Source organism: Diadema antillarum, unplaced genomic scaffold, assembly GCF_040938485.1.
Source record: "Diadema antillarum isolate AM-2024a unplaced genomic scaffold, OU_Dant_1.0 seq00000108_RagTag, whole genome shotgun sequence".
Classification (NCBI taxonomy): Eukaryota; Metazoa; Echinodermata; class Echinoidea; order Diadematoida; family Diadematidae; genus Diadema; species Diadema antillarum.
The window spans coordinates 532,400-548,597 of NW_027271194.1; the positions used below are offsets into that span (position 1 = coordinate 532,400).

Genomic DNA, 16,198 nt, shown 5'->3' on the forward strand with positions numbered 1-16,198 from the left:
ATTTTTTGATATTTTACTCAAGAAAATCCACAAAAGCAACCTTGTAAATAAACGTGTAGGAGACATGTTCTAGTTTAGTTTGTTGCTCAGCACAGTGCTTTGCTCTTACTGGACAGAGCTGATATGAAAAGTATTGATGCCTTTGTATTATCTTTATAACAGATCATTGAATGCAAAAACACACTCCATTTGAGATTAAAACAGAACATTATAGTCAAGGTGAAATAACTTGTTTTGTGATATTTTTTTTTGTCTTCATGTTAATGGCAAATGGATTTCAATCTAGGTTGTTTTCTTTTTCTTGTAATAGTTGGGTTGAAGAGGTTGCCTAAGACGCTAAAGATTAATTCAATGGGCTGACCAAAAAACAAATGGCCAATCCTAACTATACATACCTACTGATCCAGCAGTGAAATATTGTCCACTGCTGCAGTGGAGTCATTGTTAGTACTTTCTGGACAAGACAATAAGCTGCCTAGCTGAAGCCTTAAGTTCAGCTAGGTCTATGCCACTGGCACTGGGAATGGGTTGCTCCCCAAGCCAGTGGTCAGCCTTGGCAGCCAGTAACTCCCATTCGTTGAAAAAGGAGGCACAGTTGTGCTCCAGCCAGACCAGAGCCAGGGCTGTGGCCCACAGCCTCTGCTGCTGGGATTCGTCCGGAGACAGGTGACGAATCTCCTTCCGTAGCTGCTGCACGGCCGCGAATCGTTCCCGGCGTCGGCGGCTGGGGCTGAAATTGGCGGCCGTCTCAAGCTTCTTGGGCAGCGGTATACCCCGCCCTGAAGCCCCCAAGGTGGGGGATGGTGCCCGCATGCTGGCAAGGGAGTCTGGCCTGTGATTGGCCACTGCTAGGTTGTTTGAGTCAGTATGGCTGCTCCCATTGGTTGGTCGTGCCGCCTGCTGCAGGTCTTCTGGAGAGGACGACTTTACGGTGACATAACCGCTTTCAGATTGAGACAGCGACTTGTCGGACACAACACTAGCTGTGTCTGGTGGGCTGAGGGCGGCAGATGTCTCGTTTCCAGGCCCTACAGGGCTCCATCTAGTGCTGTCTATACTAGAATCTTTGTCTGAAGCCTGAAGACTGCTCCCCTGTGAGCTGCTGGCATAGAGAGTCCTAAAGCGAGGCCCAGCCAGTGGGCTCCGCACACTCGGCATCATAGCCTCATAATTGACAGGGACGTCACAGAAGAGACAAGCACGTCGCAACTTCTCCAGCGGGATGTCGATGGCGTCGGCCAGTTCGTAGTCAAGCTCCCAGGCTCCTGACGCAAGTTGGAGGTTAACCAAGGCATGCAGCTCCACACACTCCATACTTAACGTGCGACCCACGCAACACTCTGTCACATCCACAGCACGGAAGAGGGGCCGCTTCGAGGGGGCGTTACCGAGGCGAGAGCGCAACCTGTTCAGTCGCGACCCAAGCTGCCAGGAACGTGGCTTGGATGATGAACTCATCCCATAGGATTTCTCGAATGACCCTGGAAAGACAAGAGAATTTCATATAATTACAAGGTTTTGTTTTGAGACGAATAAAAGCTTCTAAAAATTCAAAGATATCAGTGAGGTATGGCTTTGAGTCAAATCTTATTCTTACTGATGTAGAAAATTAGTCAAGTGTCTTCAAAGTATTTTTGCTTTTTCTGTAATTCAAGAAAACACATTACCACTCAGAACTTGCCCTGAAATCCTGCTATGCTTAATACTGAATTACAAAATCAAAGAAGCCGATGTAAATATTTGAAATGCTCTGTGTTTATATATGATATATGTAGCCCTTATGATTGTAATCAGTTTCTTGTTGGAAATGAAAAATAAATGAAATGAAATAGGTCTCCTCCTGATCATGGTGTTGTCATGACAAAAAGCAATAACTATACTCTTTAAACCTGAATTGTTTCATAAGAGGGAAATGTAGCATGAACAGATCAAGACAAAATTAAAATTTTAGGCTATTTTCAACTTGTAAAGGGAAAAAGTCCCGACATTTCTCAGAGGTTAACTGATGGGTATATGGCCCAATCTTGCATTGTGTAGAGAGAGAAATGAAACTGGTAAAGAAAGGTGGCTTGCGGAATGGAAAATTATTATGAATAGCACATGACAGGATGTTAAACATGACCTATGGCCCAAAAGATGACTTACATGCATAGTAGTCACCACTACACTGAGATGACCAGGGTGAGTGAGGGCCCATAGGGAGGCCCAGGGGTGGTCCGGGGGGATCCAGGGGCTGGGCACCTGTACCTGCAGGCATGGGAACCGGTTGAGATGGGAGTGAACTGGGGGATTCAGACCGCCCTGGGGTTGGGAATGGGGGCGAGGGTAAACAGTAGAGGAGAGGAGGGGGAGGGGCATAGATTAAAGGTATATGGGGAACGTCGGTTGGAAGTGGAGTGGAGTTAAGTGTTTCAGGCAAAAAGTCATCAAAGATGAACAGAATGTGCAGAAAGTGTAGAAAGAAGATAGGAAGTCGTAGATGAGTGTTATCAATTTGATGTTCGAAATGAGAGATATCGGTTGTTTGAGAAAGATTCAGTGTTATTATGAATTAATGAATACATAATTCATTGGTGGGGGAAGTGGAAAGTTGCAAAGATAGCATCGAGCAATTTCATATTTGGTGAGACAAAAATTGATGTGAGAGCAGAGTTGCAAAACATGAAGTAAAGGAACATTGTTGAATCAAGTATTTTGTGAGGCAATTGGGATATAAACAAGTGACGGAGGAAGAGTTGTTTTTTGGGGAGTGTTTTTTGACATCGAAGCAAAAGAAATAATGAGACAATAAGGTGTAATCAATTTTGTAGTGTCAACAAGTTTACATATCAGTAGGATGAGGTAAACAAGAATAGAGGTGACATTTTGAAAACAGTCAATAGTTAGGAGTAATGTAGTCAGTATAAATAGGAATTTTCACAAGTATCGGGGGGGGGGGGGATGTGCAACAAAGGTTGTGAGAAAATACGAGGGATAGAGAGGTATAGACAATATTCAATGGTGGGGTGTTTTGATAGGAGGAAGGGAAGGGTTTGTGGTGGTGAGGATTTGGAAGGTGTGGGACAGGGTTGATGGAGAAATGAGGGAGCGAAAGTAAATAAAATGAGAAACAGCGATTGAGTAATACTGTGTGAACGCACATCTTTCCAAACAGTCATGCTACAATCAAAATGAATTGTAATGCAAAATCGTTCTAAGTTTGTCCTGTCCCAAAACCATACTGGAATATGCAGGGGTGACTTATTCGGCAAAACAATTATAGCCGATTATGGAATTAAATATGCAGGTATGTATGAGAAAGAAATGTGCACCTGTGTAGTTGTGACAAGATGACGGTTGATCTTTGTGCCATCACCAGGCAAGTTACATTGAAGACAGACTACCGTAGCTTCAAATTAACAAGCTAAACTCAGAGAAAACATCAGCAGAACAAATATGACAACTCTATCAAAGGTGCCTGTTAATCACCATTCTCGACTTGTAGATGGTTTTTAACTTTGATCCTACCTCTCCCATTACACTCCTACTTTTCACTCATCTTTTTGCCTCATTTTTAAAATTACAGTCTGTAATCTAATTCTCTGTATAGTGAAAGATATTCTCCATTACGCAAGCACAAGCCAGAAATCACATTTCTGCATTTTGGTGCTGTGTCAACTATCATGATTTATTATAATGTTTGCATCATTCATTCTTAGTGTTTCAGAATGTGGAGTAAATGTTCTCTTCAGGTGAGCCCAGCTTGGTCATAGTATTATGCCACTACTAATTCTGGTAAACAAATCACAATAGCCTCTAAATCATTTACTTTTTAGTTAACTTTAAATTGACACCATACTCCAGAAGGTTAAAGTTTATGTTGTTACTTAAAAAGTATAGGCAAATTTTTTCTGTATTTCATAATCATTACATATTGATGATGAAGGAGTGAAATTGCATTGTATTTTTGTCATTCAAAATGGACAGATGTAACAACTTAACTTGAAACACAAGAAATAAGAATATTGTGAAAATATGTGGGGTACAGCTTTGAGATTAAGCATGGGGAAAATACACATAAATCATGATTTTGCTAAACACACTTATTGGCAGCAAGAGTTGCTGTGCTACGTCTGGTGGCAACTATACTAAAAGTATATTCATAAGGCAATTTGACAATGAACCAAAGAAAAATTATATTTTGGATCTGGAGCAAGCATCTGCTAAAAGGTATATGAATCAAAAGCATACACTCAGTGTATCTTTCAACAAGAAACATTTGTGAAGCACATGAAGGTTATTTTGTGTATGAAAATGTTGTCGGAAATGAAATAAATGAAATGAATGAAAAAAAAAAACAGAATATATATGGACAAAACAAAATTTTGGTTTTTTTTTTCTCATATCAACACTAGGTCTATGATGCTAATCTTCAAAGTGGCAAATCAAGTACCCTACCCCCCCCCCCCCTTGAATGATTGTTTGTAAGTTGAATTTTGGCACTAAAAATGACATTAAGACCACTGCAGCAAAAAATATTGATTACTGAGGTTAAATGAGTTTCAAAAAAATGAAATGAAATAAAGATCAGCAAAACAGGTAATGACTGCAGTAGATGACGGCATGTTAGACCCTTTCGGCAAACAAAAACTTTCACAGGAGTTGCATTTAAATGTATAATCTCCTTGTATACAGTCACAGACAAATGCTTCCCAAATTTAAAAAAAAATCACAATAAATATAGTTATACTTCTATATTGTTAAAATTTCTAAGCCATTAAACACCAAGAGTTGATGTCCATATTCAGGTTCACTAAATGACCATGTCCTACCGTATCCAGATGAGAATGCTTCATCTTCAGAGTCTGTGAATGAGGAGGAGTACTGCTTGCCCATGATGGAGTTGTATCCCCAGAAACGTGCCGCTCTACGCTGGAAAGGATGGGGCGCCCTCGGTTGGCTCGGCATAATCTGGCCACCAAGAAAGCACATACAACCTTTGAGCAATAGATCACTCAATATCTCTCCGTATATGTCACTTTAGATGCAAAAGGGCATTCTGACTGCATGGGAGTTTTGTTGTTGTTGTCTTGTTCTCTATTGTATTTTGCACAATGTATAATATAACCAAGAAAGTATGCCTACATATGACTTATGCAAATATGACAGATATATCCCCCGAAATTACTGTGTGTCACTTCTGTATCACATATAGTGATATATATGACATATACGCATATATCACACAAAATTACTGTGTGTCACTTCTTTAGCATAATTGTGCTCATGATTGCAAGTTTCTAGTACACAACCATATCAAATCAAAGAAGTTCATCTTCACTCCTTTGAGAAGCAAGAAGGCCATATGTGACCCGCTACAACAAAATGATCCTAAAGTCGGGCGAGGTCGATTATTCGAAAATTGCATGATATAATCCCCTAATCTTTCCGCTTTAAATTGATATATAAGACATTTTATAAAAATAATCGGCTGCGGAGATATCGATGCTTAAAAGAGAGCATGTCGAGACGTCTGGAAAATCACTGTTTCGAGAAAAGCGCCCTAAAAGTCTTCCTTTCGACGCAATCGCGATCAGGGGACACGCAAGTCAGTTTTCACCTGTGGACAATAGAAGGTAAGCCCTAGCAACCCCCGAAGAGTTCATTCAAGCACATCAGCGTCGGCGGTCTCCTCACCAACCAATCAGTGACCAGGATGTGAGAGGCGGCTGAGCATAGCGCACCCCGCCCGCACGCACCTGTCGACTGGGCAGCGTGCGAGCTTCACGCTTCGGTTAGCAGCAAGCAGCAAACTGACCAATGAGATCACTCTGGTCGTTGTTAGGGGCGGAGCCTATCTTTGGCGCTCAATCCAAATTTTTCGAACCAGTTTCTGCTTCGTTGAAACGCCCAAAAACATGGCTCAGAGAAACGCTATTTTTTAATCTTTCCATTGATCATTTTGCTTCAAAATTTCGACACATGATAGAAGACATGTTAGACTCCAATAATATATAAAAATTAGAAAATCATAAGTTTTGACCAATTTTAATGCTCTGACTTCAAACTCGATTTTCGCGGCTTCGACCTTGCGCGACTTTAGGACCTTTTTGTTGTAGCGGGTCACATATAGTTACTTCAAATGTCTGTATCGATTGCGAATCAAAACCACAACAATGACAAACACATTCACTTATAATCTTTGAAGAAGAGACCTCTCATTATCATAGCTTACTGTATACGCCATATATTTAGCGAGTCTCAATTTCCGCGAATTGGGAATTCCCGGCTATTTCGCGAGTGGTTGAATTTACAATCAATAGAGTACTTGACTGAACGGAGAAATGTATACTTATGCATCACAATTTATATCGGGATCAGAGTCATTATTTTCATGTGTCTTTAATTTCACAAATAGCACCTGACTCACAAAATTTGTGAAAGAAAAAACCTCAAAATATTCGGCATGTAGCCTATGTATCAAGTGAACAGAGAAAGGACCAATCAACTCTATTAAGTTTTTAGGACACAACCACCTTAAGATCAAGAAAGCACTTGTGGCTTTTGTGAAAAAAAAAAAAAAGGTCACTCAAGTTCACTGCATGTGTGCCGCTTGACTGGCACAAGGGAATTGATGGATTTGTACAGTAGTGCATTTATTCCCCTCTGGCTTTCAATTTCTTCTATAATGACATGTATGAAAGAAAGGGGCCTTACAGAACAACAAACTTGAGTTATATAGGGTCAAAAATATGATACTTTTACTGCTTAACAGTGTGTGAATGAAACAAAATGTCACCTAGAAATATTATTAATGTTCTCACCTTTTCAAAAGAGAAATTATATGACGTAAATTTGAATGAAAATGTTTGGAATTTGAGTGCCCATTCGTAAAATTGAAAGACTCACACATCCGGCGAGTGATGGTGAATTTGAATGAACATAGAGTATCAGCCGATTTGAATGCCCTTTTTACAAATTCGAAAGCCACATGTGCAATTTTCATTAATCGAAATGCTAAATTGAACACACAAGTTGCCATTTTTACAGACAAACTGTGTGATAATGAGGGTTTTTGCTAAATTGAATGAACTTTCTATCAAATGGACTGACAAAAGTGCGAAATTGGCCGGGAAAACCTCTATCATAACTCACCACCACAGGAGAAGGCAGGGGCTCCAAGGTCTCCAGGTCGAGAGAGACGAAGGCGGTGTGACGACAGATCACATGACTTGCTTGGCTCAGGTCCACCATCTTGGCTCGAATTTTGAAGATGTCGTCCGATGAAGGCTGATGTTCTGCAAATTTCACACAGAGTCAGAAAAACAGAAGCAGAATGTTTAGTAAGCTGACAGATTGTTGGAAGCTGAAGAGAAACAGTTCAAAAAATCTTCATTCTTTTTTGTTTTTCATGAAAAACGAACATTCTCTATACCTCTATGATGAGATTTATTTTAAGACAAATATCATTCACAATGCTTTCATCCACCATCTTATGATCATCATTCACTATCTTATTGTCATCCACCATCATCCACCATCTTACCATCATCCACCATCTTGCCATCATCCACCATCTTACCATCATCCACCATCTTATATCATCATCCACTATCTTACCATCATCTGCCATCTTATACCATCATCCATTATCTCATAATCATCCACCAACTTACAGCATCATCCACTATCTCACAATCATTCACCATCTTGTAGCATCATCCACCATCTACCATTATTATGATTATTCAATCTTATATCATCATCCACCATCTTATACCATCATCCATTATCTCATAATCATCCACCAACTTACAGCATCATCCACTATCTCACAATCATTCACCATCTTGTAGCATCATCCACCATCTACCATTATTATGATTATTCAATCTTATATCATCATCCACCATCTTATACCATCATCCATTATCTCATAATCATCCACCAACTTACAGCATCATCCACTATCTCACAATCATTCACCATCTTGTAGCATCATCCACCATCTACCATTATTATGATTACTCAATCTTATATCATCATCCACCATCTTATACCATCATCCACTATCTTTCAATCCGCCACCTTATAGCATCATCCACTATTGCACAATCATTCACTGTCTTGTAGTATCATCTACCATCTACCATTATTATGATTATGCACAATCTTATATCATCATCCACCATCTCATCATCTTACCATCATCGATCATCATCTACCATCTTCAATTATAATTCACCATGTCATCACCATCCACCATCTTATACCATCAGCTACCATCTCACCATCATATACCATCATCCTCCATTACCTTTATTAATCATTATCATCTTATACCATCATCCACCACCTCACCATCACCCACCACCTCAACATCATCCACCATCTACCTTCAATCACCATCTTATCATTAGCCACCATCTCACCATCATCCATGATCTGTCCCATTGTCTGTATGTCATAGTCCATCAAGAGACTCCCCGATGCCAGTTGATGAATGGTCTCCTCCCACGCGTCATCCTCCTCTGTTGGCCCCCGCCACTCCCCAGCAACCAGTGTCGTTATGTCGAAGGGGACCTCACACCTGATTGGCCTGCCACAGAACAGGCCCGTGACAATGACGCAACCCTGGCCCGAGCGGTTAGCAATGTTAATAAGTTCTCCATCGTCCATGAGAACGGCGTTGCTTAGTGACATATGGACATCGGCATCGAAGAGTTCTTCCCCCTCTGCGTCGATGTAGTCATCCCAGGCTGGACTGGTTGGCTCAAAGTCAAAGCTGTTGAGATGTGACCGGTCATGCCTTTGACCACTGATGTGGCGACGACGTCCATTCAGCTGGCTCTCTGATTGCCTTGCGAAAGCAATGTGTCAATTTGAATACATTAACACCAATCACATATCTTACTGATAATTACCCTACCTGTCACAATTGGGTATATCATTATCAACTCATCTTTTCGCATCTTGCACCATTAAATACAGCTATTTGAATTCTACACACAATGCAATTGAGGTATTGTTTTATTTCATTAATTTTGATATGCTCTATTGATTTGCTTCCTTGCTATTTTTTAGTCAGTTCACCACAAAGCTCTATTATGTACAATAGCAAAAGAGAAGTAAGTATTTAAACATTCATCAAAATTTACACTTCACAAGTACATTAAATGACTTCTCAGAAAGCATCAGAGCTCATCAAATGATGTTAACTCATTGAGGATGGGCAGATTTTGCTACAACACGAATTTCAAGTAGACACATGCCTGAGTATACTTGGGACAAATCCTCAACTGGTTAAAACAGACAAAAGAAGTGCATCAAGCTTTATAATGCAGCCAAAAGATGCCTCCCTCTCATCTCCTCTCACCCCCCTCTCCACCAAACTTTGTCCCCTGCATGCTAACCTCCGATCTGCAGCATCCAGCGTGTCCAGGAGTCTCTGCAGTGACGTTGGGTCTGCTGCCAGGGAGTTGTCTGGCATTGAGACCGCCCTCGTGCGCCTTGATGTGAATTCTTGTACTCTCTGCTGAACCTACGCAGAACATGGTAAAAAAAGGATTACATTGCATCAACACTATTTGCCAGATACAGGCCAGATGACTAGCATGAAACTTCATCTCTCCCACATTGATTACAATTTGTGATTTACTGTCTAATGCACCAGTCAGCGAACAAAGCAAATAGAGAGGCAATTTCATGGTGTGGATTTTATTTTCTTTATTGTCTGTGTGTATTTTGTGTAAAATGATACTAGCACCAACAAAGATGCCTTCTATATGTAAAACTACCTTATGATTTAAGGTTTCCCAAGAACCACAAACATGCAAAACTTATCTTACCTGGCCAGCGTGAAAAATTAATCTCCTGAAAATTTTCACATTTACAATATACCATTTTAGCAAAATGAAAGCAAAATAAACATATTTAAAAAAAAGATTATAACATCAAATGCATCAATTAAAAAATAAACAACTCCATCTGTGTTGCTATTATTCCTTACAAGGAGAGTCCCATCACAGTGATCTTAAATACAAGAAATACCTGTCAAGAATGTAAATCATCAGGTTTCAACTTACTGTTAATGCTTACCTACTTAAATGTTAAGTTTGTTGCATCGCAAAATGAATGCTGGGTCAAAAAAAAAAAGCAAAGAAGAATTTGCTCAGATATAACGAGAAAGTGTTTCCTTCCAAAACCAAAGAGTCAGTAACATCTTGTGTCATGTCACAACCAGCAAAGTTCTATCGAAAATAAGCAATCTCCATACTTGTATGCAACTTTATCACTGCATGCTTGCAATGGCTATAATTCTGGTAAATTTCTGTCTGAATTTGTGTACAGACATTGCAAATTTATGATATACGCACTTAAATTTAGAGTTGCCAATTTAGTGATTGTAAAGAAATGATTTCTGCAGTAAAATGATCCCAACAGACTCAATGGGTTAAACTGTCCACTATACAAGAGTTGCCCACTTCTCTCGTTCTCTGCTGCCAAACTGAGATGTCACTTACTGCCTCAGTGAGGGAGCTATTGCACTCTGGGTGAGACTGGACCTCACAGGCATCCTGGGCGTCGCCGCACGAGCAGATGAGGCCATTGGAGTGACACTTCCTGGGTGGGGTCAGCAATTTCAAGGGGAGAGGCGGGTCGGGAGCTGATACATAGAATGAGACAGATGAAAAGGAGAGACAATAGAAGATACAATTCATTCAGGATGGAAGCAGTCACACTGTCAAAAGATTTTGAACTTTAAGATGGCAAAGTTTTCATGATCTTTGGTCATCTATCCACACTGGCAGGCAAACTTCTTGATCTTTAAGGTCTTGAAGTTTGGGTCAGAGTGCGCATTTGCAAGAAATATGAAAGAGCATGCAATCTGAGGGTAAGTGATTGTGACATAACAATGAACACCTGTACATGACAATGGCCATGTGCTTTGGAGGCACCACTCGCAAACAGATGGCGGATGGGTCGTGCGTCAAACTGGATTGCAAAATTTCAGTTGCTAGTGATCACACTGCCTAAAATTTGAGGAGATTGGCAGGAGTCTGGGAAATGTCTCTAGTTTGAGAGGGAAGTTTTGCAAGAAGTTTTGCAAGGAGTTTGCAGTCACACTGGTACATGTATAACTTTGTAATCTTAAAGATTGGGATCTTATGGGGGTATGGGAGATGAAAATAGAGAAAGGAAAGAAACAACTACACTAGTAACTATGGTTACATTGCATCTAATTTTCAGCAATAGACAAATGCTTTACATGCATCAAAGTTGTATTCTGATTGGGTGGGGGGGTTGTAAGAAAGTACCTCTATCTTTGTTCTGCCGAGCTGTCTTCAGCGGTGACCCAGAGTTCGGGTGAGAGCTGGTGTTGGTCCCTGCCGAACTCTCCTCCGTCCTCTCGCTGCTGGAGCCACGCGAGAGGCAGTGGTCCAGGAACGGGTTGGTCCGTTTGATGGAGTCGCCGCGCAGGAGGACCGAGGCCAGCGTGCTCTGGAGGCGGGCGGTGTCGCACAGCAGGGCATAGATGACGATGGGTTCCCCCCGACTGATGGGTGGGTGGTGGGGCGGGGTCTGGAGGAGCTCCATACCAGCGGGTAGGATCCACTCAGCTGTGATGTCGCTAATGGTAGGTTGAAGAGCTTGTCGTACCACCGTCATCACCTTTACATTGATACAATTCACAGAGAGAATATGATGTCATAATCAGTTAAAACTTTGGATGCAAAATATTTTACCGAGTATGTGTACTATGCACATGTACGTATATGTATATGCATGCATGCACATATGTTCATACTTGTTTGTATTCAATATACATGCAAATATCTAAACATACATACATACAAGGAAATGCTTCAATATTGGATATTTCTCCATTCGAGTCATTCAGTTATGATGAGCAATATTCAACAAGGGAGCTGGATATTTGGATATTAATGGTAGTTGCATTCTCTTTGATTATATAATTCACAAAAAAAGCATGTTCACGATTGGTTGATGTCCAAATCATACAACCTGCCATATTAAGCGTTTACTTCTGAAACTGTAAATATCACTGCATGCATAAAGAGGGAAAATATGTATCTATCTTTGTAGTCTGCAATGGACCAGGAATGCAGTACATGATATCAATAACATCATCCAATCCAAGACAGCAGCGACAAAATAAGGCCAGGAATTTTGCTATAATCAAGGATGTCAAGGTCTGCATGATTACAGACTCCCAGGGTAGCTATGTCAATACCTGCATCCAAGGAAATCAAGCAATATACATGTCTTGCATATGGGGGGAGGGACAATTCATACAAATTTACACATACACTTATATAAACCTATTTACTCTCATCTTTGCTTTCACTTGAAATTCACTATGAAATTTCATTGATCCATAGTTATACATTCATATCTACCAATGATAACAAAATGTCATATTAATGTCCCAGAGCTACACATACATTGTAGGTATGTTTGTGGCTTTTCTCTACATGATTTGACTTTGCATATCTGCCATTTCAGTTTGAGTTGGATTTTTTTTTGTTGGTCAAAGCGAATAATGTCACAGTGCACTGCCTTTACCCCATTGAGGATGAATCCGTTTTACTATATCGTGCATTTCCCCTAGAAACCTGAGTATACTCAAGACTAGTCTTCAAGAGGTTAAGCAAGCAGTGTAACACCTACGATCTCCATGATGAAAGAGAATTCAGCATGGCCTGTGAGGTTAGAGGAAAACTTCAGCTTCATTTACTTTTGTGATTTAAAAAGACTCCCCTTGCTATTGCTATGATGTTATAATCTCATTAAGAGGACCTTTGAATACAGTTTGATTTTGTCTTTTTGAAGGAGACAAATTTTACTTCACATCAAGTAAAGAAATGCCACCCATCTATACCTACGAATACAATGCAATAAGATTAAAAAAAAAAATCTCCAAGATGAAAAAATCAGAACACAGGCTATCCTATCTCTCAAAATCTCATGTTACAAAGGGGGGGGGGTGAGAGGGGAGTGGATTACCTTGCTTTGCATACGCTCTCCTGTGGCGATAAACTCAGCTCTCCCTCTTCCTGCCGACGCAATGCCACGGATCAATCGGCGTGATGCATTCTCGCCAACCCCAAATGCATGCACCCTATTGAGTAGAACAATGACAAAAAAAAGGTAGAAAGTGAAAGTGCTGTCTCATGGAGAAACAGAAGTTGGTATCTTAACCCGTTAAGGATGAGCTAATTCTGCTCTAACATGCATTTTGCCATAGACACCTGCCCAATTACTCTCAGGACCAGTCTTCAATGAGTTAAAGTCCAAACAAGATGAGGAAGGCACAAGTTATAAATATTGAGTGACAGAAGGCCGGTGTTGGTGTGCATTGCTGATAAGGAATTACATCTATACTTTTGCAGGTTGGCGCTACATCAAACTCAGTTTTGTTATTCTTTGTACATGACTGATCACTCAGATGACTTCAAACAGTACTATCATGCAATCCAAGTGTTCTTTAATAATTCACTTGTCCTGATAGACACTGAAAAAGATAACAATAGGATCACATGACTTCTACTACTAATACATACACTTTACAAATGTAGATGTGCACACACAAATACACTGCTTCAATGCAGATCTGAGCATCATTTTGCATTGATATGAAAAACATGAGTGCTTGAGACATGAAAGCTGCACAGGTTGTGAAACAGAATGAAAAGGAAAACAAATTGCTTTCCCCGAAGCTGTCTAGTAAACCTTACTTAGCAAATACACACTTCTGAAGTATTTTGGCAGAGCAAAGATGAAAAAAACAACAACAATGAACTGTCACATATTTTTCAGGTCTAACCAGTTTGACATTCTAGGACAAACTGAGACAATACAAGGGTACTCTGAATCATGAGAAAAACAGAGATATATTAACCCGTTGAGGACGAGTCCCGAGTATACTCGGGCAGGTGTCTATGGGAAATGTGTGTTGTAGCAAAATCAAACCGTCCTCAACGGGTTAAGAAGTAAGAGTCATTTCAAAGAAAATAAAGTCTCACTTGATAGGACACTGATATGAATGATAATAGGAAAAACTCAAAATATCCAGCAGGCCACACTAACACCCATTGGCCATATCACCTAACAAAAGAATGCTAGTACTACACAAAAAAACCAAAACAATGAGAGCAACCAAAGAACAATTTTAGCTTGCTTGGGCAAATACAATTCTTAATAGGATCAAAAGTAATAGCTTCCTCTTGGGGAAGAATGGGCATCTATTTTTGTCCACTTGGCAAACAGAAGAGATGGCATTTAAATTTCTTTGATAGAACACGGTGCTCCAGAGGCCTGAAAAGAGATGGCATTAATTGAAGTGAAACCAAAACATGGAGGTTAGTGTCCATCCCTGATCAAGCAAAGAACATCAACAGGTCCATGAGCAAATCAGTTCAGCAAGGCACGGACGATGGAGAAAATTACACCACCCAAAAATAGATTGGAGCAAACCTACTTCTCATCATCCACAATTCTGGCTGAATGCTTCTCTCAAGTTAAGAGAGAGATGAAAATGATTGAGATTCAAGAAGAGAGAGATAGATAGAGATAGAGATAGAGGTAGAAAGAGAGAGATAGAGATAGCAATAGATAGAGAGAGATAGGAGAGAGAAAGAGAGATAGAGAGAGAGAGCGATTGAGAGAGAGAGAGAGAAATAGAGATAGAGATAGACATAGAGATAGATAGAGAGAGATAGGAGAGAGAAAGAGAGATATAGAGATAGAGTGATTGAGAGAGAGAGAGAAATAGAGAGAGAGATAGATATAGATATAGATAGAGAGAAATATAGATAGATATAGAGATAGAGATAGCGATAGATAGAGAGAAATAGAGAGAGAGATAGAAATACAGAGAAATAGAGAGACAGGGACAGAGATAAAAAAAAACAGAAGAGGGACAGGAAGAGAGGATGACACAGATACAGTGATACTGAGATGGAGAAGAGAAAACAAAATGAGCAGTGGAAAAATACAAAGACACATAGAAAGGGACAGAGAGACATAGACAATCAAGAGAGAGAATATAAGCAAATAAAAGGATGCAAACACACCGACAAAGAAAAATACAATGAGATGGGGGGGGATAGATAATCTTAACAGGAGAATGAGTATCAAAAGGACATAAAGACATCAAGGTAGACATAGAGTAACAGAAAGATATAAAAATTGGCAGACAGAAAGGTATGGAGAGAGATTTAAAAAAAAATGACAAAGAGACAGTAGGGGAGAGAGGAGAGAAAAACAGAGACAGACAGAGAGAATGAGCAGCAAAAAGACACAAAGATACAGACAAAGAGAGACTCAGAGTAACAGAAAGATATAAAAACAGATATTGGCAGATAAAAAGGCAGAAAGAAAAAGAGATAAAAAAGACAATGAGAGAGAAAGACTAACAGAAAGCAGGAAAGAAATACAAAGACACAAACAAACAAACAGGGAGAAAGTGAGACAGAGAGAGACAAACAGAGTGACAAATGGAAAGAATGAGCAATGAAAGGATTAAAATGCATGAAAAGAGGGAGATAAACAGATGAAAAAGCGACAGAGGGGGAGAAATAGAGAGAAGAACAAACAGACAGAAAAGCAGAGAAAAAGGGAGACAGAGAAATACAGATAGAGTATAGGAGAGATACAAAACAGAAGCAACAAAGGGGGACAAAAGGGAGAGACAGAAAGGCAGAATGACTGAGGAACATGTCAATACAGAGAATCTGAAAGGAAGAGAAAGAGAAGGAAAGAAGGACAGGGAGAGGGAGGGAGGGAATGAAAAATCATCACACAGGAGTTGGGATTTTATATCTCAAGGGTATTGACTGGTGTTCCTGTTCGGGATGAGCGTGTCGATGTGAGTCAGTGACGTCATTCTGTGATGCTGTTTCCCCGTCTCCCTACCGGTCTTCACCTCCAGCAGCGACACTCCTAATTCCCACCTGCTGATCAATATGTATGCTTGACAGGTCCTGTTTCTACAAGGCATTGATTTTCCATCGCTTTCTTCTTCTGCCTCTATTCTCATTTTCTCACCCACCCCCCCCCCCCCAGCTACCTCAAAACACACATACAACTATACGTCTTTTCTCTCTGTGGTTATATCCAGTTCTTGTGCTTTTTCCATCTAACTTGCACAGCTTCAATTCATTTAACCACTGCTCTTTTCCATTCCTCACTAAGC

At 40.2% G+C, this 16,198-nt stretch overlaps 1 protein-coding gene across 1 annotated transcript in view; it reads right to left on the bottom strand.

The window, feature by feature from the left end:
* Positions 1-444: 444 nt before the first annotated feature.
* The window catches only part of LOC139727003 (von Willebrand factor A domain-containing protein 5B1-like), a 28,937-nt gene continuing 13,183 nt past the window's right edge, over positions 445-16,198 (bottom strand). Inside the window, exons 3-11 of the mRNA XM_071637985.1 lie at positions 13,009-13,123; positions 11,298-11,652; positions 10,503-10,645; positions 9,393-9,520; positions 8,412-8,839; positions 7,135-7,277; positions 4,812-4,950; positions 2,146-2,301; positions 445-1,481 (exon numbers count right to left, since the gene is read on the bottom strand). Coding sequence (XP_071494086.1) covers positions 445-1,481; positions 2,146-2,301; positions 4,812-4,950; positions 7,135-7,277; positions 8,412-8,839; positions 9,393-9,520; positions 10,503-10,645; positions 11,298-11,652; positions 13,009-13,123 — 2,644 coding nt within the window. The remainder of the gene's footprint in view (positions 1,482-2,145; positions 2,302-4,811; positions 4,951-7,134; positions 7,278-8,411; positions 8,840-9,392; positions 9,521-10,502; positions 10,646-11,297; positions 11,653-13,008; positions 13,124-16,198) is intronic.